The 22,680-nt window shown below is 41.4% G+C and overlaps 1 protein-coding gene across 7 annotated transcripts in view; it reads left to right on the top strand.

The window, feature by feature from the left end:
- Positions 1-22,680, top strand: part of RAPGEF4 (Rap guanine nucleotide exchange factor 4) — a 299,132-nt gene that overhangs the window by 199,827 nt on the left and 76,625 nt on the right. For all 7 annotated transcript variants that reach the window (XM_065561831.1, XM_065561832.1, XM_008178407.3 and 4 more), the window contains 2 exons: positions 666-738; positions 1,779-1,843. In XM_065561831.1, coding sequence (XP_065417903.1) covers positions 666-738; positions 1,779-1,843 — 138 coding nt within the window. The remainder of the gene's footprint in view (positions 1-665; positions 739-1,778; positions 1,844-22,680) is intronic.

The raw sequence follows: 22,680 nt of genomic DNA on the forward strand, positions 1-22,680 counted from the left end.
AAGCTTCTTAAACATTTTTAAAACCTTGTTTACTTTACATACAACAATAGTTTAGTTATATATTATAGACTTATAGAAAGAGACCTTCTAAAAACATTAAAATGTATTACTGGCACGTGAGACCTTAAATCAGAGTGAATAAATGAAGACTCGGTACACCACTTCTGAAAGGTTGCCAACCCCTGGGTTAGATGGACCTTTGGTCTGACCCAGTATAGCCATTAGTATGTTATGTTCTTAATTAGTGGCCTTCCCTCCTCCCTCTAAGATAAAACAACTTGTTAAATTTGGTTTAATTTCAAACAAGCCTTACAAAAAGTTGCATAAATGTTCATGTGTCACACTTCTGTATCAACTATATCAACTTATGCTGGAACCCAAAATCATACACTCTGGGTAGGTCAGGAAGGGAGGTGAGTGGAAATGCATTATGACTTTTGATATAGCCAATGCAATGAACACAGATCAAAAGAGCAAGCAATTGTTTAAATGATAAAGCATTTATTATAGCTTTATGATATGATAGGGCATTTCTTACTGGCCATTAATATACAGCTCAGGTGCATGTGAAGCACAACAGAGCAGACCTCATGAATGCAAACATCACTTCACCCAAGGAATGGAATGTATATCTGTATCTTAGTGAATTTGTCACTGTTTTTCAGAAATATCGACAGTACATGTCAGGACTTCTGGCTCCTCCTTATGGTGTTATGGAAAGTGGCTCTAACAATGACAGTAAGTAAATATATATATATATATATATATATATTTGGAAATCAGTTTTTAAAACTGTCCCTCCTCCTTAGATATTGGAGTTTTGTTCTCTTTAAGCATTGTGATGCATGATCTTTTTTTTAGTGTGGACAGGAAGTGGTGTCAGTGTCCACCGTAAAAAAAAAGGGGGGGGGTGCCCCAACTTTCTTTCTTTTATCTACCCGTTTTTCAGCTGATAGCAGTGAGAAGTGGGGGATAGCAAGGAACAATTATCTACTACACACCAGTCAATTTGAGGACTGCATTCAATTTTTCTGTTAAGTGCTGAGGGCAACACATCCAAAATTGTGTGCCTAACTAGGTACCTAAATCCACACTTAGGTATCTAAATTGAAATGAAGTCTTTGGGAGCTGTAGATACTCAGCACTTCTGAAAATCAAGGATGTTTATTTAGGTGCCTGAATATGGATGTAGGATGTCTAACTTTAGTTGCTCAAATCTGCTAATGTTGGCCAGTATGTTTATACATTTGGTATATTTGTTGTATCTGCAGTACTCGTTGCTGCATTCCATGGGATTCATATGACATCTTAACAGAGAATGTTCTTCTAAAGAAACACATACCAATGTTATACTATATATTATGTTTTATAGAAGAATAGGTTGTTATGGGCAGTGCTATTTTTGTTTTTAAATATTAAAACACAGTGTAATCCCTGAGCACAACAATTTCTGAGTTTTATGTGTGCCCGGCCAAATGCCCATGTACAGTCTTGAAATCTTAAAATTGGGGGAGGTAACCTGCCGATACATGTAGGATTTACACATTTGTTATTCTTAATGGGCATTTCATCTTTATAGCCTTCATAAGTAGGTAGGAAGTACATTTTTCATTTCTGAATAATGTGGATCAAACTTACACTAACTACTAAACCTCATAAGTAAATGCACTCAAACTGCTAAGACCCTCCTAATTTTTTTATTACTTTCATGAATGGTTGCTTTAGTATTTAGAGAATGCACAATATGCTGTATTGATGTATTCCCTGTTTTCTTTTAGGGATGCCTGACAAGGAGAATATGTCTAGTAATGCTCTTTGCCCAGTATCTAAAAACTGTAATAAGGTAAATCACACATCATTCTTCACTACTTTGAAAATAAAAAAGAATAAATATAGCATTAAATTGGAAAAACAGTAAAACAATAAAAAGGGATGGAGGGAAAGGTCGCAGTCCTACAAAGGCTTAAAACACATGTGTAACTTTATCGCACATGGAAAATCCCAGGCTACCACTGGGCTTTCGTCTGTGCAGGATCAAAGACCAGTGGCTGAACTTTTCTCTCTCTCATTGCTGGTCCAGGACCAGGACATAAAAAAAAAAGGTCTGTTATCTCAAATATATTCAGCTACTGTTGAAATTGGCAACAGCTTGTGCCTGGATCAGAACTTCACATCTGGGGCTCGTCTCTATAATAAAGTCACTGGGATGGAAGAGTATGTGGGTGAAATGCATCCCTGTGAAGAGGCCCAATGCAAGCCAAGGCACCATTATAGTCCTAATTCAGACCTACTTTGAGGGCTTAAGTGGGTTTTACGTAATGCATAGCCCTTGTATTGTCCCTTTACACAGGGCTGAATTTTACCTTATCTGCACAGAATAGCTGTAATCTCAATTCCCTTTCAAAAAGTGCTTCTCTGCCTTCATACTAACCAATTGGAACACACATATGATAATTTATTAGTAATGCTGTTTGGGTTTAAAATAACCACAATAGCAGGAAGAAATAATAGTAGCAGGGTCTGTTCCTGCTGGGGCCTGGGTGGGAGAGTTACATGGATATATAATGTTGCTTGGATGTTTTTCTTTCTGGACATAGTATTTTAAAATCATGCATTTATTTTATGTCTTTAAAAAAATAATAGAATTTTTAAGTGGAAATTGAAAATATCTCTTGACAGCAGATAAAGCAAAAGAATACTTTAGCCCATTTCATTAATGTGAATATAACTAATTGAAAAAGGAAACCATTTGTTCTTGTTCACTTCCACCTCTCCCTGTCTGCCTGTCCCTCTTCCTCAGAGATAGTAACCTTTCTTAATCATGTCTTTTAGCCTTTATTAAGCATACAGACACTACTGCATACGCAGTTCCTTTTTCCGCTCTGTTATTCACTAACAGCATAACACTTCCTGACCCAGCCTTATCCTGCATGAAAATTAACACTTTTCCATGAATTTAGTAATAGTAATCCTACGCACTCTGATAGCACCTTCCATTCTAAAAGCTTTCTAAAAACATTTATGAATTAAGGTCACAACACCTCTGTGAGGCATGATCATCTCCATTCTACTTATGAGGAAACTCAGGCACAGAGAGGCTAGGTAACATACTTGAGACCACACAGGAAGTCGGTAGCAGAGCTGAAGCGAAGTAGTAGAGCGGAAGTTCACTTGTGGAATCCCACAAGGATCAATGCTCTCTCCTGTCTTATTCAACATCTGCATGTAGCCACTAGATAAATGTGGGCTCAGGTGCCAGAAATATGTAGGTGTCACACAGCTCTACCTATCCTTCACCACATATGGGCATATGACTACCGGTACCACCGAGATGGTTCAGTGCTTGGATGAGATCAGCTCATGGATGATATCAGCTGGTTGAAACTGAACCCAAGCAAGACACAGGTGATGCTGGTTAGCAAAGGAAAGCATTTGGAAGGTTTGCAGCAATGGTGCAATCACCTTTGGTTGAAGGTACACATTCACAATTGGTCAATTCAGTCTGTAACTTAGGAATGCTCCTGGATTCCTCACTGCTGCTAAGCTTTCACATGGCAGCATCTGTGAGTAATGCTTTCTACTGTCTCCAGTTGACTAGGAGACACCATCACATCCTGGCAAACGATGACCACGCCTTTGTCACCTCTTGGTTGGCCTACAGCAATACAATATACCTGAACATGAAGTCTTCAGCACTATGATGGCCTTCGCTCATGGGGAGCATTGCCTCATAGTCTGGACTTAGGCCCTTCGTACTGTGGAGGCAGGGTTTGGTAGGGGAGCCCAGGCCCTCCCACTCCACCAGACTCTGGCTCAGGGCCCTGTGAGGCCGATCAAAGGTCTGACACCTGGGAAACCTTACGGCTGCCCTCCCTGAGCCACTTCCTATCATCCCAGGATTGTTCAGAGTTCGCTGTCTGTGGCGAGGAGATGTGCCAGGAGGTCAGCTCACCGCTTGGCACCTCCTTGTGGCCATGCGTGATGTGGTGGCTCCTCCTCACGGTGGCAGCTGCCCCATCTGGTGGCTTTGCCCTGGGCCAGGTCAGTCCTCAGTCTCTCCCCTGCTGGGGTAGTCCATAGACAAAAGAAGGGGAATTAATGCAATCACTGAGCCCATATGAGAGAGAGGGGAGTGCCTCCCCCTCAGGGAGTATCTGCAGCAGGTAGGGTTGCCAATCCTTCAGGATTAGCCTGGAGTCTCCAGGAATTAAAGATTAATCTTTAATTAAAGATTGTCATGTGATGAAATCTCCAGGAATATATCCAACCAAAACTGGCAACTCTAGCAGGGCCTCTCTTCCCTCAGGGAGGCACCTTTGGGCAGTTGTTGCAGGGAAAAGTCCTTTCTTCCCTCAGCTCTTTTCTCAGGTCCAATCTCTTTCCTGGCCTGCTTGCAAGTGAGCTGTTCTGCTCCCTTTTAGCTCCTCCTCCAGTCCGTGCATCTCTTGCAGGTGTGGCGGGGTGGGGCTGGCTAAGCCCAGAGCAGCTCATTAATCCTCTGTTACCATTGTGGGGTTTGTGTACCCCATCACAAGTTCTTAGGAAATTCCACTCGGTCCAGAATGCTGCACTACTCTCCTCAGCAACACAGACTACTGTGAACACCTCAAACCTGTCCTCCACACGCTACCCTGGCTTCCCATAGAATGTCAAGTCAAGTTCAAAGTCTCAACCCTTATCTTCAAGTTGCTCAATGGCCTGAGTCCAAGTTATCTAAAAGATCAGCTAAAGCTCTGGGATGAAGAATGTGGCTGACAATTTCACTTCTCTGGCACAATGTAACTTTCTGCAATGAGGGTTAAGCTCCTGTGTGCGAGGCCCAGATCTTTCTTGGGGGCCAGTCAAGACTGGGGATGAACTCCCCCAGGAACCAAGGACCATCACAAATTATATCACCTTCTTCTCTAAGTGAAAGGAACCTTTTTTTGATATTGACTTTTCTGACATAAACATATAGCAACACATGTATATATTTAAAAACATTCCAAAACAAAACACTTTACATACAATTCTTCTTCAGGGAGATGAGAGAATAAACATGAGATGTTAGTCACTTTTCTTAGTGCACTACTGAAAGATGGTGATGAGTGTGGTATAAAAACCTATGTAGAACAGAATAGCTCATGACTCCTAGTTCTATGCTTTTCCCACAAGTTCATAGTTCTTTTTATTTACAGGAAGTAAAAAAGCAAGTGCACCAAACAATATGTAAATGCATAAATGTTTAGTTTACTGCATGTCAGATTTATTTATATATGCATTTATGAATTATACCAATACTATAGAACCTGAACAACTTGTACCAGTCTCATATCCTGCTATCAATTAAAGATTTGATTGACCTGAAAAATATGCCTGCAGGTCCAGATTCTCAGATGTGTGGGGGTAGCTTTACACTGATCCAGGATGCAAAGTTGCCCTAAATCCAGCATTAGCAGCCAGAGAAGGATTCCCCCTGTATAGATGAATCTTTGGGTAATGCAGAGCCACTTGAACAGCTACTAGGTTTGTGCAGAATCGCATGTCTGGAGTATCCTTATGCCACAGTTAGCCTTGGCTACTGGAATGACCCTAATGATGCTGGCGGTAGGTGCAGTTTAGAGCAGGAGTCTCAACCTTTTTCTTTCTGAGGCCCCCCCAACATGCTATAAAAACTCCACAGCCCACCTGTGCCACAACTGGTTTTCTGCACATAAAAGCCAAGGCAGGCATCAGGGAGTAGCAAGCAGGGCAATTGCCTGGGGCCCCATGCCACAGGGGCCCCCGCAAAGCTAAGTTGCTCAGGCTTTGGCTTTAGCCCCGGGTGGCAGGGCTCGTGGGCCCAGGCTTCAGCCCCATGCTGTGGGGCTTCAGCTTTCTGCCCGGGGCCCCAGTGAGTCTAACACTGGCCCTGCTCGGAGGACTCCCTGAAACCTGCTCATAGCCCCCCAGCAGGCCTCGGACCCCTGGTTGAGAACCACTGGTTTAGAGCACCCTTCAAAGATCAGCCAAGCGCGGAGGTGGATGAGGTTTAAAGGAAGCTCTTTAAAATACTATGTTATGTAAGAAAACATCCTGCACGGATCTGATATATTTCCAATTTTTTTGTTTTTATTATTTTCGTAGAACTTTCTTGTTTTAATTTTGCATGTAAATAATTCACAAATCTTTTCATATGGCTCATAAATTTGCTTCAAATTAAATAGAATATATTCCACTCTTTAAATATGAAATGTATTCATCTCTGATTCGGTTTATGTTAATTCTTTTAATAGCTCTAGAATAGATGATTTTCCATATTCACCGTCTAATTATTTGAGCTGTATGTTCATAGCTTAATTTTTTTCTCTTGTCACCTTTTTCTTTTTTGATGAGTAACATAGATTTTTCTTCTAATGTATGCCTTCCAAGTATCCCACCATATGGGAGCATTTGGTATTCCTGGTTCAATTAAAATGGATCAAAAATGCGTTTCTGTCTGAAGAAAGCTGCTAAGTGATTTTTTCGTACCAAACAGGAATTCATTTGCATTTGGGGTTACTTTAGTGCACATCATTTAATACAAAGACACAATTAAACTGAGCATAAAATAACTGAAACAAAATATGCAATGATTGTGTTAATGTCATCAGTTATATTTTGGGGAATGGAAACAATCAATTCTAGACTCTCTTACCTTAGAAAAAAGAACATAAATACTTTCTGTTGGAGTAGTTAAGTTTAATAATTATATGATAGTGTCTCTTGAAATAGTTTTGAAAATTCTTATAGAACTAAACCTAGATATGAATGGGTCTAGTAGTTGAGCTTAAATTTCCAGGCTAAATGACAGAATCTATGATCATCTCAGATACATTTTGGAAAAAGTTACAGAAGAAGAATAAGAAGACAGGAGACTCCTGATTGTGTACAGGTGGAGCTGGGAGCCAGGCCTGTATTTAAGGTTGCCTGATACTTTCCATCATGGGACCCTATTTTTAATTGCTTATAACTTTTCCAATCTTTAACTTTTTGGGTTGAAATTTTCCAGGCCAGGGGTCTGCCTGAGGCTGAAAGTTTCAGCTAAACTGGTTGGCCATTTCGGAGAATGAGGTTGGGGAAAAATATGTTGTTTGTCCATGTTAAAAAAAATAATTCTTAGTCTTTTCCTGGAGAAGCTCTAGCGCCTCCATGCAGGGACTTGAAATTTAGCAGTGGATGTCACCCTGGCATCAGGGATGCACCTTTTGTCATCCCAATAACACTTTGCCCAAGATATAAGCCTCTGAAAAATCTCAGTTCACACATGCTTGTTAGAGAGATTTGTTAGAGTTTGACAGCTAAATTCTCCAAAGATCCCATCTGCACTGGGCACATTCTGCACATGCATGCCAGCTCAGGGCTGCAGGAACTGAACAAGCCTTTCTCTGCAATTATTTCTCCCTGCTCAGGGGTGGCTAACCTGTGGCTCTGGAGCCACATGCGACTCTTCAGAAGTTAATATGAGGCTCCTTGTATAGGCACCAACTCCGGGGCTGGAGCTACAGGCGCCAACTTTCCAATGTGCCAGGGGGTGCTCACTGCTCACTCCCTGGCTCTGCCATAGGCCCTGCCCCCACTCCACCCCTTCCCGCACTCTCCCCTGAGCCTGCCATGCCCTCGCTCCTCCCCCACACCCTCCCCCCCAGAACCTCCTGCACACCATGAAACAGGTGATTGGGAGGTGCGGGGAGGGAGTGGGAGGCGCTCATCAGCAGGGCTGCTGGTGGGTGGGAGGTGTTGGGAGCCAGGGGCGGGGGGGAGGAGCTGACGGGGGGCTGCTGATGTATTACTGTGGCTCTTTGGCAATGTACATTGGTAAATTCTGGCTCCTTCTCAGACTCTGGTTGGCCACCCCTGTCCCAGCTGCTAGGGGCCTCTGTGGAGCCAGGCACTGGAACTGAGAGGAGGAAGACTGTCTCTTCTGTGCTCTCAGTGCATCTCCTGCTGTCACCCAGGCAGTGAGAAGGAGCAGGAGGAAACTGGCTGACTATTCCCAGGGGTTATGGAGACAGGGGAAGAGGGAGCTGCAAGATCAAGACAGTAGGGAGAAGAAGGCAGGATGGCAGGGGTAGATAGGAGCAGAGAAAGACCCAGGCTAGGCGCATAGAGGCTCTAATCACTCTCCTACAGAACCTGGAATTGAACTCAGAAGTCTTCAGTCTTTGGATTTCTTTCCTGTCAGCAATTAACTGTGAAATCCTCTGCCAAAGCATGTGTCTTATCCTCCTCTAGTGATGGTCGCATAGAGGGTAACAGCCTACAACTGCTATCATTTACTCTGTTAGCTCATGTGGAAGAGATCTGTGCTGCAGACCTAAAGATCTCAATCCTGTTGGTGTCCTATGCTGGGGCTCAATATGGTTTCTCATGTTGGGATTTCTGGGGGTTTTTTTGTTTTTGAATTAGGGAATTAAACCCAAAAAACTATGTGCAGTTGTCAGAATGTGCAATTTTAATTAGGCCCCCTATGTGTATGCATTATGTTATGGGCTTTAATTACATAATCACATATTATTTTTTCCGTGGGACCCCTTAACAATATAAATTCTAACCTCAGACAGTAACATTGACACATTGTTTTTGTTTTGGTACAGCCTAATTCCTCTAACATTGCATAGAAAATTAATTTAATATATGCCTTATTTGTGGAAAAATATATATCCCAAAAGTAGGAAAGTTCTTATTCTTCATTTGTCTTCTTCTCACTGCTTTTGCAAAATAATCTATATACACAATAAATTAGATGTAATTGGCATGACTTTTTGCATGGGAGTATACTTTGTTTGAACTCTCTGTTATGTTTTATTTTAATGTGTTCCCATGCATATAGTTCTACTATACTGAAATAACAACATGGGCTCCCTCTGGTGGTCAAAGTAATACCTTTAAATACCCTTGACATTAGGTAATGTCTAAATAGCACAACGGCTAAACTGTCTGCTTTTTCTTTCAAAGGTAATGCATTCAAATCCTGCTGAGTGTAATTTTTTCAAAAATTCGTTTATTTGGGGACATTTTTCTTACCAAGACCTTTACAATATATGCTTATAAATCTCTTTGGAAGTTATCTTTTTGTTTTGTTTCCTCCATGATTTATTTGACAGACAATAATTTAAAATTGTTTTATATCTTTAATAAATTATAGCATTTCTGGCTTTTTGGCTGTTGTCCTATATGACTTCTCACTTGCTAAAAGTTAGGCATGTGCTTAAGTGCCTTGCTAGATCAAGGGTCTAGGTTGGCGTAATTGAGAACAGAATTTGGTCCATTCAAATAATTGGAATAGCATGGGTGGAAAAGCAGTAGTTGGTATTTTGTCAGCCCTAGATCTTTTTAATAAAAATATCTAAAACAACTTTTAGTAGAAAGAAAAAGTATAATCTGAGTATTAATCATTTAAATGATAGCTTTTTCTACATAAACAATCAAATTAATATTAATTTATTTTAATTTTTAAGCCCTTATTGGTAGCTCTAGGCACTTTAAAATAAGTAAAATGTACTGTTTACAAAGCTAACTTGAAAATTCACCAGATACACAATACTGAACAGCCTATATGGCATACCAATAATGGTCATGCTGGGCTACTATAATAACCACAGTAGTAATAAGCACAGAAATTACACCTCTGGTTATACTGTCTCTCAGTTTACCATTCCCAAATGCCTGAGGAGAATGCTTACCTTTTAACATATCCAATAGGTTAACAAATCTGGGGTTTGTCTGACTCCTAGCAGAATTCTTATGGAGAATTTTGACACTACTGTAAAATACTGGGTTTGTAGTAAAAGAGAATGTGTGAAGTATTGTAGCAAGATTGTAGCGATGATGACAAAGTTTTTTTGGAAAGTGGTGATCTCAGTGTGGCACTTGAATGAAATTTGTGTGTTGTAGTTTTGAGTGAATTGATTTTCTATGGTCTTGTCTACTTAGTGTGGCAATGCGCACGAGACAGGTGTGAATTCTAAAGTGCACCAATGTGGTTTGCACTAAATAGCTCGTGTAGTCCCTGCTGGAGTGGACTAAAAGTTCCCTAGTGCATGTTCGTGTTCTTCATTTATATGGTTTGTGTTAGTGACCTACAGTGTATATGCACTGTTATAAATCCTAACCTTTTTGGGCTGTGTGCCAAAATCTATTATCCTATACACTGTCAGCATAGGATAGCAAAGGTAATAGTTTTGTATTTTCTGTTTTAAAACTGTTACATATGCCCTTTACACAATGATTTCTAAATAATATTTTTATGCAACCCAAACTATAATAGTTCTTTCTGGTGTCTGCTATAATATTTTGGCATCCATTATCCGATATATGAAAATATAATTTTCTTAGATGTCTAAGTTCTTCGTTTTGCACTATGTGGAAATGCTTTGGGTTCAATAATTATCAGATTCCATAGCAATTTGGCTGTTTTAAAGACTGTGAGTGAGTATAGTCACTTTGCAGTGAGTCACACTGGAGGCAGCATATGGTGGGAGAGATAATAAATACCGAGGTGTGAAGTGTGAAGGCGTTTGTGACAAATGCATTTTTATACATTAGAAATAAACTTCATCTTGAAAAATGTGCAGGTCTTTATATGTCGCCAGATCTCTTTACATAAGCTACATTATTAGAAAGGCTGCAGTTTTACATAAACTTGTCTTACGTAAGCTAAATTGTTAGACAGTCAATAGGGAAGACTGAAAGACACCATGGACTTAAATGTCAGCAGTATGCAGATGACACACAGTTGTACATTTCCTTAAAATCAAATGCAGAAGCCACTTGTCCCAAAACATACGTGAAGTCAGTATGTGGATGAGAAGCATCTGGCTGAAGGTGAACCCAGGCAAGAAAAACGTGATGATTGTGAGAAAAGAGGTGCTTCTAAGAAGTAGCTAGCATTCTTTCATCACCTGTCATCCAATTCAACTGACAGGTCATCAAAAAAGGTGTGGGGCTTTGGGGTCTTTCTGCATTCCTCACTGATCCTGGAGACCCAAATAGTGATGGCTGCCATGAACAACTTCTATTTGTAGCTGACCAGGACACTAAGCTCTAATGTGACAGACACCTTGCTGACCAGTGTATTCCATCCTGTTGACACATGCAGGATTAATTATTGATTGTTACTTGATTATTGCTATACCAGGAATGAACACAAGCTTTGAAAAAACTCGAGCTGGTCCAGAATGCCACAGCATGTCAGCTAACCAACATGGATGTTAATACTCACTAACTTGCCTCTTCATCAAATACCTGATCTAGTTCAAGATCATAGTCCTGATCTTCAAAACCTTCCCATGAGTAAGATCACCTCTCCTTCTACAATCAGGACTTTCCACCACAGCTGCACTTCTGAGGAACAATGGAGCTGTCTACAGCAAGAGTAAGACTGATGAGAGATGCTGACAGAACATTCTTGGTGGCTGGTCTTCAGCTATGGAATCTTTTTTCCTGAGGAGGGAAGAACCTCACAACACTCAGGTTCAAGTGAAATACCATTTTCTTCACTTTTATTTTCTCACAACAATCACAAACAAGATCAGAATACAATTAAATCTGCATAGGTGTGTTTGTGTATATACTAGTTTAAAAACCTAGTTCAAATTACATTTCTACATTGGGAAGTTCTGGCAATGAACCACTGGTCTGATTTTTCTTCTGTGCCTTCAGCCACCACAGCAAGGTGCATTAGAAGCACCTAAAACTGGTTGCCAAACTTTTATAGTGTGGGCCACAAATAGAGAGATTGTCTTGTAACCATCTCCTCTCCCATTCACAATTGTGAAACATCTCTGTGGCAACTACAGTTGTTCACAAATGAAAGAGTAATAAGTATAGATGTATTTTAGCTGTCATTGTGCTACAAGCATGTTGTTTTTTTGGCACAAAGCTAATCATACTGTCTTCTTTTGCTTTTTGTTTTATCTTTCCTCTCTCATCGGTTCTTTTTTCTGTCTTCTGCAAATAAGAAGAGCCAACATCATGGCACTATGTAACAGGGTTCCACAATCCGCCCCTCTTCCTGGGGCCCGTTTGCCCTCCCCAGTAAGGCTCGGAGAGGCCTCAGGGTTGTGTACAAGCTTTACAGGTTTGGTTACCTTCCTTACAGGCAGAGTCAGCCTTCAGCTAGGAGGCCTCCAGCTCCCTCCCTGACTGACTTCTCCCCGGCTGCCCGTCTCCACCTGGCTCCCTTCCAGCCTTTATAGCCCTTGGCTTGTCAGGCTGGCAGTTGTTGCCAATCCTCAGGCCGGCATCAGGCCTTTTCTGTCAGCCCTAATCTGTTTCCCCCGGTGGTCTGTAGCAGGGGCTAATTAGGTGCTTCTGCACCAGCACCCTGCTACAGACCACCCCCAAGTGCTCACCTGCTTCTCCAGTTTGGGAATCATTGGCCGGAATACATAGGATTGCGCACAGTTGCTCTTTTCAGATACAACGGGGGCAAATTCATCCCTGGTGCAACTCCAGTGAAATCAGTGAAGTTACTCTGGAAGCACATTGGTGTAAATAAGAGCCAAATTTGCCCGTCTGTTTAACAATGTGATTTAAGCTAAGTAAACCATCCTTTTGTAATGCAGGAACTTAGGCCCAGATTGTCCTCTATGCAGGAAAAACCCATGTAGAGAACAGTAAACCATGGCTAGCTGATGAACTTTCCCTTGTTTCGTTCCCTTGCGGAGCTGGCAGAGTTTACCCCCTTCATTCCCTGTGGCATGTGGTTTAACCCTCCAACTCCACACCCATTCCAAAATCCATGGGGATCCACTGGAAGGATGGGCCATCTGTGTGGAGGCCCTGCCCTCCACCTGGCTCCCAAGCAGCACAGCTCCATTGGAGCCCCCACTGGCAGGTCCCAAGCTGCTAACTCTGTCCTTATAAATGCCTCCTCCCACCCATCACTTCAGGATCTCCCCCGCAACTTCCTTTCTCCCCATCAGCTCAAAATCTCCTGCCTTCTCTAGGAATCCCCTTCTCCTCCCACCCCATCCCTCAAGATCCCCACCCTTCTCCCAGGACTCTCCTCTATTCCAGGGGACTTTTCCAAGTGCTGCTCAGGGGTCAGTGTCCCCTGCCAGGACTGAAGTATCTAGCTCCACCTGCCAGGAATCCAGTGCACAAGCAGGGCCCTCACCCTGCACTGCCTTTCCCCCTGCCTAGCCCTAGGGCCGCTGGATGTGGGGCATGCTTGTGGGCAACAGTGTGGCTCAGAAAACAGATTTAGGGGGGCACCTTCTAGCCCTAGTTATCCACGGCCTCTGATTGTTTTAAATGAATATCACAGACAGAAATAATTTCTTTTTTGTCTTTTATGTTCCGTGCTTGTACAGGAAAATAGAGTCCTGGTCCTTGACTAGGTTGCACAGGCACTATGGTCAGGGCCGGCTCCAGCATTTCTGCTGCCCCAATCCAAAAAAAAAAAAAAAAAGCCGCGATCGGTGGCGGCGGCAGTTCAGCGGCAGGTCCTTCGCTCCTAGAGGGAGTGAGGGACCTGCCGCCCCCGAATTGCCGCAGGTGCCACCCCTCTCCCTTGGCCGCCCCAAGCACCTGCTTGTTAAGCTGGTGCCTGGAGCCGGCCCTGACTATGGTATTACAAATAAATAAAATAATAATAAAATCATTTCACAGCTTCCTTCCCCCCACCCTTAATTATTAATCCATCAAATCTTTGTCGCCAATATATAAATGAAGAAGGGTCTCACCAGTTATTACCTCAGTGTCATCATTATTCACTGGCTCAGGATGACATTTGATTTTATGGAATACAAATTCCAGAATGCATGTATATTACTTGTAAGACAGGTAGACAAAATGCTCTGCAGGAGATGATATGACTGACTATAAGAAATCTGATTTTAAGATCCCCGATTCAATTTTTCTGCCAAACTTGAGAGAATAATTACAAGATTCAAGAAACTCATTTTGCTGTTTCAAATCTAAGTGTGAAATGTGTTACTTGTGTATGCCTGACTTGCCTGAAGGCATGAACCTTGAGAAGAACGACCCTTTTCCTCACTGTAATCACCCACTCTCTTTTCCTGCCTTTCAACTGCAAGAGCTAAATTGAGCATATGTGCATGTCTTTATGGGTTGTGATGTGTAACAGTGTACCCTTTCTGAGACACCACATCCAGTGGTGCCAGGGGCAGGGCCTCGCAGAGGGAGGGCCCCGCCTGTCTGCGGACACGTATGTCAAGTGATGCTCTGGTGAGCTCCTCCGAATCTGTGAGCAGTGAGTGCCAATAGGCCAAGCTGAAGCTTGGGCCCAGCTCTGCAGGACAGGAGCTACCTCTGTAGGATGAGTGTGGGACAAGGCTCAGTCCAACTCCCCAAGAATATTTTCACTGCCGCCTATGAGAAAAATTCTGATAAGAAGTTACAAATGTTAGATAGAACTGTCAGATGTCTAAGACACAGTTGAACATGTAGTTCTAGCCTATTCTTTCTAGTGATGGTAAAGTGCTATTCAAGTATTTAAAGATTTATGATTTCTTCATTATTTATTCTTTTTGTAAGTGTCTGTCTAGAGGAAAGCTTGACATGAGAGCCTTAATGTGTTTGATGTCTGTGTTGGGGCTTCATCATCTGTGAATTGAAGATTAAACTGAAGATATCAGTTAGTGAGGAAATACAGATACACATAGGTACGTGAGTTTGCAAGTACAGAAGTGAAAGCAGTGCATTTGGTTCCAGAACAAAAGCGATAAAGGAAGAAGTCATGTTCCCAACACCAGTTACTGTACAACAGTACAGTTCTAACTTGGGGTTACTGTACTACGCATGTTTTCATCTCACAGAAACAGGGTTTTTATAATTTAAAGCAATGGTACAATGCTGTAGAAGGCACTTGACCCATTGAAGAATCAATCCCCAAACAAGGATGCACCATTACCTTACAGTATAACAGGGAAGGAAGAGAGAAGGGAGCAGCTTAAAGGAGTGAGAACAAAACTGAACTTCGAATATACCACTGCATATCACAAAATGGTGTTTAGTCTTTCCTCACTCTTTGAAGCTGCTAATGAGCCAGGTGTTAGTCTGAGGAAGAATAAGGAGAAAGCCCTTTCCACCTTTCCACTCTTCTGATATGTTTTTCTGTGTAGCAGCTTCTGAAAGCCCCTTAGCCCATTAAATACCACAGCTTCTTTATGGGAGTACAAACCACCATTAAATCTATCCCTTTAATCTGATAAAACTGCAGTAAATTCCCCGTCACTGTCTTCGTGTAGGGATCTGAAGCAAGGACTCTTGGATCTAAAAGTCCACTTCAACTAAAGGAGGACTTTTAGTAGTGGAAAATCCTTTTGTCAGGCCTCCAACCACCAGAGGACAAAACCATTGCAAGTTGCAGCTAAATAGCAGGTTAAACAGCATAGTATCAATCTCTGGGCTGTGTCTAGATTCAGGTTTTTGTAAGTTTTTTTTCCGTTGTTGCTGTAGTACTGGCTCAGATGTGGGCAAAGGTGTTTTTACCTCTGTGTTGTCTAGGGTAGCTAATATTGGCTGGATGTATGTGGAAGTTTAATCACATGACATAAGCTTTAATTAAATATTAATCTTTAATTCCTGGAGGGTTGGCAACCCCAGGATGTCTAACCCTGTTCAGAGCAGATCTAGATGACATGCTGGTAAAAACAAAACAAAACAAAACAAAACCATTGGTGAATGGTCTGCACCAACCACTGCTGATGCTAGGAGAGCTGTGTTGATACCACATCAATGGTGGGAAAATTTCACAAAAACTTGATTGTAGGCAAGACCATAAAAGTCTGCCCTAGAAGTGGGGTTTTTAACGCATCTTTTACTTGAAAGTTTCAGCAACAGTTCTCTGACACTCCTGGGACTAATGGTACAATATAATGACAATTTCATGGTCCAAATATACACATGCAAATTGCAAGGAAGGACAAGGAGGTTACTGTGCTAGAATCTCTAAATATTAGTAATATCACAAAGGAGTCTGTTAGTTTCTCAGCAGCAATCACTTTATAAAACTCTGTCCTTGAACTGTCATCGTGTGTGTGTGTGTGTGTGTGTGTGTGTATTTGTTTTGTCTATTTTAGAGTGTAAGCTCCTGGGAGGCAGACAACATGTATTACTGCTTGGAAAGTCTGTGAATCTGTGGCAATTTATACACATTATTTTCCATAATAAAATTGTAGTATACTGCACCATGAGGCATCATGTTACTTCATGACAGTCTCTCAAGCACACTTTGTAATTAGAGGGACTGTTTAGTGCAGTGTTGCAGGAATTATGATTTTTAGATTTATGAGCTAGTTGCAAATATTGCATTTGCATTCAATATTTTCACTCAAGTTGTTTTAGTTTGCAGTAATTAAACTTCACATCTGGGACTGCAGACATTAATGGTTTGTCTTCACAGTATTTGCTTTGAGTATAAAATACTTAATCCAATCCCGTATGTTTTATCTAGTATCCTTTATATACAATACCACAAAATTCTTCACTAAAAAAAACAATCATAAATTAAGGAAGGGTTTAAGGTTAGATTTAATGAGGGAGAAAATGTCTCAGAGGGAGAAGGAACAGAATTCCAGTTGCATGGAACAACACAGTCTGCAATGATATTAAAATTAACAATGAGATTAAGTAGGATAAGAAGAGACAAAGATTGTAGGTCATTAACTGTCCCACAAGGACAGGTGTGATTCTGTGAAATTCTTGAAAGCCAGACTGACAGAATTTATAAAGTTTTTGGTAGGTACTGGGAGAGGTAAGACAAAGCCACATTTTTCACAAACTTGCTAAAATTGTAGTGGAATGTAATGGGGTAACAGTGAGTGAAAAAGTGTCAAATTTTGTATTGTATCAGAGGGGTAGCCGTGTTAATCTGAATCTGTAAAAAGCAACAGAGGGTCCTGTGGCACCTTTAAGACTAACAGAAGTATTGGAGCATAAACTTTCGTGGGTGAATGCCCACTTCATCAGTCGCAAGTAATGGAAATTTCCAGAGGCAGGTATAAATATGCAGGCAAGAATCAGTCTGGAGATAACGAGGTTAGTTCAATCAGGGAGGGTGAGGTGCTCTGCTAGCAGTTGAGGTGTGAACACCAAGGGAGGAGAAACTGCTTCTGTAGTTGGATAGCCATTCACAGTCTTTGTTTAATCCTGAACTGATGGTGTCAAATTTGCAAATGAACTGGAGCTCAGCAGTTTCTCTTTGGAGTCTGGTCCTGAAGTTTTTTTGCTGTAAGCTACCTTTACATCTGCTATTGTGTGGCCAGGGAAGTTAAAGTGTTCTCCTACAGGTTTTTGTATATTGCCATTCCTGTTATCTGACTTGTGTCCATTTATCCTCTTGCGTAGTGACTGTCCAGTTTGGCCAATGTACATAGCAGAGGGGCATTGCTGGCACATGATGGCCTATATAACATCAGTGGACGTGCAGGTGAATGAGCCGGTGATGTTGTAGCTGATCTGGTTAGGTCCTGTGATGGTGTTGCTGGTGTAGATATGTGGGCAGAGTTGGCATCGAGGTTTGTTGCATGGGTTGGTTCCTGAGTTAGAGTTGTTATGGTGCAGTGCGTGGTTGCTGGTGAGAATATGCTTAAGGTTGGCGGGTTGTCTGTGGGTGAGGACAGGCCTGCCTCCCAAGGTCTGTGAAAGTGAGGGATCATTATCCAGGATGGGTTGTAGATCACTGATGATGCGTTGGAGAGGTTTAAGCTGAAGACTGTAGGTGATGGCCAGTGGAGTTCTGTTGGTTTCTTTTTTGGGCCTGTCTTGTAGCAGGAGGCTTCTGGGTACACGTCTGGCTCTGTTGATTTGTTTCTTTATTTCCTACCTGCCACATGGGGCTACAACAGGGGTACCCCCTAACTCACCCAGCAATATCGTCAATTTATCCAGCTACACACTCAACCCAGCAGAAGAGTCTGTCCTATCTCGGGGACTCTCTTTTTGCCCCAGCACCCCCACGAACATAATACAGTTTTGCGGTGATCTGGAAGCCTACTTACGCCGCCTCCGACTCAAAGAATACTTTCAAGATAACACTAAACAGTGCACTGATACACAGATACCCTCCTTTATTTAAATATCACAAACTTCTTGACCATAAGATTGTGATCAGGTTTTATATAACAAGCAAGATTTCTCCCTAGCCTTTATAGCTGATGTTTTCCTACTAATATGTATTGTTAGAGTTAGGGCGACCAGATAGCAACTGTGAAAAACTGGGACACTTTTTTTAGAGGTAGGGAGAGAGGAGAGAGTTGCATATATAAGAAAAAGCCCCTAATATTGGGATGGTCCCTATATATTGGGACGTCTGGTCACCCTAGTTAGATCTCATCCAGTAATCCACATGTAGCCACTGCAGACAGAAATGATGACGCTGAAGAGAAGTTGTACAGAAGATCTATGTTAGCTGTCTTTTTGGGGCCAACTCTCCCATCTCTCTGTCAAACCTGATCATTCAAAGATAGGCCTTCACTGTCTACCTGGGCTCTGACAATCAGAGAATTCTTCTTATTGTTTATTTGTATTACCGTAGCACCTAGGAGCCCTAGTCGTGCACCAAGACCCTCCTGTGCTACATGCTGTACAAGCACAGAACAAGTCCCTGCCTCAAAGAGCTGACAATCTAAATATAAGGCAGGAGACAACCAAAAGATACAGACAGACAAGGAAATAATGAGTCTGTATTGGTCAGTGTAGATTGCTGTGGTCTCAGCATTCCAACAGCCTAACCATTGCCACATTTTTTGTAGGTGTCATGGAAAAGGAGGGTTTTAAGAAGGGATCTGAAGGAAGATAATGAGTTAATTTTGTGGATGTTTACCACAACCATAATATTTGGTTTTAGGCCATTGTAACAGGAAAAAAAATACTGTTCTGAAAAGTCATGCCTGGCTGAAAGAAGAAATTGCATCTAAATACACCTCTACCCCGATATAACGCTGTCCTCAGGAGCCAAAAAATCTTACTGCGTTATAGGTAAAACCGCGATATATCATTGTAAAGAATTATCAGATCTACTGTACATAAAAAGGTGTAATATGAGATCTTGAACCAGTCGGATTCCTTTTCAGCTTCAATGTTTAAAAGATTGTTTTATTTTTAAAGAACGTATTTGTAGGAAGGTAAAGTTTACCTTTGACAGAGGAGAGGAATGAGGAGTCCATAGGACAGCTAGAATCTGAGGCAGGTGCCTTATACCACCAGAATGTGTCTTCTATCTATCTTCATTTCACACAGTGTGGCAAATTGAAGCTGGGCAAAATGCACTGTTGTAAACTGTGGGGAATGGGAGCCTGGATTCACCAAAGATGGCACAAGGAGTTGTAAATTATGCTCCCTGCACCAGCACTGCCCTGTCTGCTAAAGGAGAGATTTACCCCGCAGAGGGCAGACAGTGTTACCTTTGGCGCCCGCTGCTCAGGGATTTGTAGGAAGCTTTTAAAGCTCGGGGATCTGTCTCACTTTGATGAAATTTTCTTTGGCAAAACTCACTGTAAGCTTAGGGTGAAACCTGACCTCACTGAAATCATTGATGCCGATGATTAATTGATAGTGTTTTTGATCCCTAGATCTCAAAAACAAAGGTGGTTGATTATCATTATCCCCGTTTTACAGATGGAGAAGTTTTGCTGGCCAATGTAGTGGGAGATCCCAGGAAGCAAAGGTGGCCTTACATCACCTTAGGTGCTATCCTGACCCCAGTAAAGTCAATGGAAATTTTGCCACTGATTTCAGTAGGTCCAGAATTTCACCCCTTGACTCCTCCTCTCCTTAATCCTTGGTGCAGCCAAGCATCAGACCAATCCTTGGTATGAGCCTGCTTAGACTTATATCCACCTCCCTAAGGCTTAAGGAGCAGTTCTGGTATCTAGGGATTGCCAGGGTATGGGGTGCCTCATCCATGCCCACTTCCCCCCCCACATGCCTCTTACAGGGTGTGGGGTATATAGGTGGCGGGTGTCCAGAGAACCCAAGAAGAATCTCCATATGGTTAAACAATAACTTTATTTTAGTTTGCCAAGACCAATATTTTAAATATTTGTTATAAATCAAAACATGTTTGGGAAATGATTCTTTAAAAAAAAAATCTCTGCCTTATTTATGACTTTGATTTTTCATCTGCAGTACCATATATTGCTTTTGGAGATGTAAATGATATCAGGTAAACCAGTTTGCCATTAATAGTGCTGCAGAGATCAAGAAAACACAGCAATGTTAGTGAGAAACGATGGAAAAAAGTTTCATTATTCTTCCTTAAGTTAAAAACAAATGCTGTGGCAGACAAACAAATCACATCTCCTAGCTGAGTTTGGCCATGACAACTGTACACCTCTATCAGACTATCCGGTGCATTCTCAGTGGAGTTAGCATTTTGGGACATTTTATTCAATGCATTCAGTGTAGTTACCGCAGATGTTTCATTGTAGCAAGGAAGTAGAAAAATGACAGGAAAATAAGACATCATTAGCTATGTTCTCAAGTTTTTGGTACACTGGCCATATTCTGCTTCAATATTCTTTTTTCCCTTTGACATTTGCAGTAAAGTATCATTTTTTGGTAATGGCTGAATCATGTTATGGTTTGTCAAAGAGACTGTGCAAAATGCTGAGTAATGCATGCCTAATTGAACATTCTAATATAAGTGTGCTGCACTGATTGCACTTCAAGTATTTAAAGAGAAAGTATTCCTACCTGTGCTATTAATAAACTTAAATTAAGATGCAAACAATGTTTAAACTAATTAAATTTGCACCATTTATGCTGTGTATTTTTTGCATTTTGCTAAGATTCAACAATAAAAATAGATTTTAAAGTAATGCTAAGTATCCTCTAGCAGCTTTTTAAACCATAGTTCTCAAGCACTTTGCAAAGGTAGATAAATATCATTATCCCTCTTCTACAGCAGGAGAAACTGAGGCACAGAGACATGTGATTTGGCTATGGTCACACAGCAAGTTAATGGCAGATTCCTAGTCCTAACAATTTTAATTAGTCAATGTCATTTTTGTTTAGTTTATAGTTAGTTATTGCTTCTGGGTATCATGCATTGCAGTGTTTGGGTTACACACACTGCAGGACAATGTGAAGTGATTTATGGTCCAGAAGGTTTGTGTGAGGTGTAATTTTGCTGTCTTGGTGGCAGTGCCATAAGTTTGTAGAAACAGTTTGTGTCTGAGCTTGTATCAGACTCTGTTCTCTGCTACCAGTGCTGAAGTTTTCTTCCTTCCTGCTTTTCCAGTTACAGGTCCTTGTCTGAAAACCATGGTGGTCTGTGGTCCAGGAGAAGGTGCTTGGGTGCAAGCGTGTCTATAGCTATATTCAAAGACTAGTTGTAGCTCCTCACTTATTTTTCTCTTCTTTGGACTCTTGGGTAGTTTTCTATTATTAAGTTTTGGAATTTGTCAGGGTCCAAGATTTTTTGGAGTAGTAATAAAGATCAGGTATCAGTGATGATATTATTAGATCTATCATTTGTTAATCATGAGATGTTGCTGACTCACCTGTGGACGTTAGCAGAAATACCGAGGCTGCTCTTTGATGGTTTTGTTCTTTTCTCGCTGGTAATCTCAAATGCCACGCTTGACTCCAACAAATACAGCAAGTTGTTATTTGAGTTTTTTTTCAAAGATGGACTGGACTAGGTCATGGGGAAAATATGATTCAGTGGATTTTATTTTATTTCTTCCTAACTTGAGTTCATGTTCCCAACCTTTAAATCTGAGGGTGTAAGTTATGACCCCGCCATCATTCCTTTATTTGATTCTGCTTTTGTATTGCTGAGTTTCCAAATCCTTATTCATTCATAAATTGAGCTTAGCTAATAATTGATTCTTTAGTTCAATGGCTGAACTGAAAAATCTGAAAAAAAGAATCTGGTTAGTTTAAAACAAAAACTGTTTTATGTATGTATGTGTGTTTGTATTTACTGGTTTCTCTCTCCAAAACAAAAAATGTAGGCCATATCAAACATGCTTTTGATCCTACTCCAAAAATACATTGTGTAGAAAATAAGGGGGAAAATGCCCAGAACTTATATTGGATAGATTTATTTTTTAAAAGAAGAAAGTGTGTATAACTTGACCCAACTCTTTTGGCAAATGTTTTTGTCTTATTAATGGGAGAAAAATATACAAACCCAAATTCATTTTATTAATTTACCTTTGCAAAGGCTTGTTGTAAGATATAACCATAATTAAAGAAGTTGAAGTTGCAATGTTTTCCACCTCTATGGAAGTGACTTAAATAGTACTTGATTAGTGGGCCTGTGTGACTAGATCATCTTCCCTCCTTTAACTTCTGGTCATGTGCTTGCCTCCATTTCCCTACACTGGTTGACTTGCTGTCTCCCTTGGTAGTCCTTCAGCTCTCAGCACTATTGTCTCACTGAGGTGAGTTAGCCCTTTGGAAGAGTCTACCCCATCTGGAATTAACAAACAGACGTCCAACACAACAAAACAGACATCCATCAACCTTGCACTGGGTCTGCCACTTACTCCAGGCTCAATAGCCCTTCTGCCCAACATCTAAGGGGGTTTCTCACCACCTTCCTTAGTAACGTTGTAGGGAATGTAGACCCTCCCTCTACTCTGGGTCCAAGGCCAGGCACTCTGTAGTAAGTGGAGAAGGTCCAGCGTCTTTGATTCCTTGCTACACTTCCCTGGACCTTTCTTTCCCACAGACTTTCCTGAGCCTCCTAGTGCTTCCTAC

Source organism: Chrysemys picta, chromosome 11 (genome assembly GCF_011386835.1).
Source record: "Chrysemys picta bellii isolate R12L10 chromosome 11, ASM1138683v2, whole genome shotgun sequence".
In the NCBI taxonomy this organism is placed as follows: domain Eukaryota; kingdom Metazoa; phylum Chordata; order Testudines; family Emydidae; genus Chrysemys; species Chrysemys picta.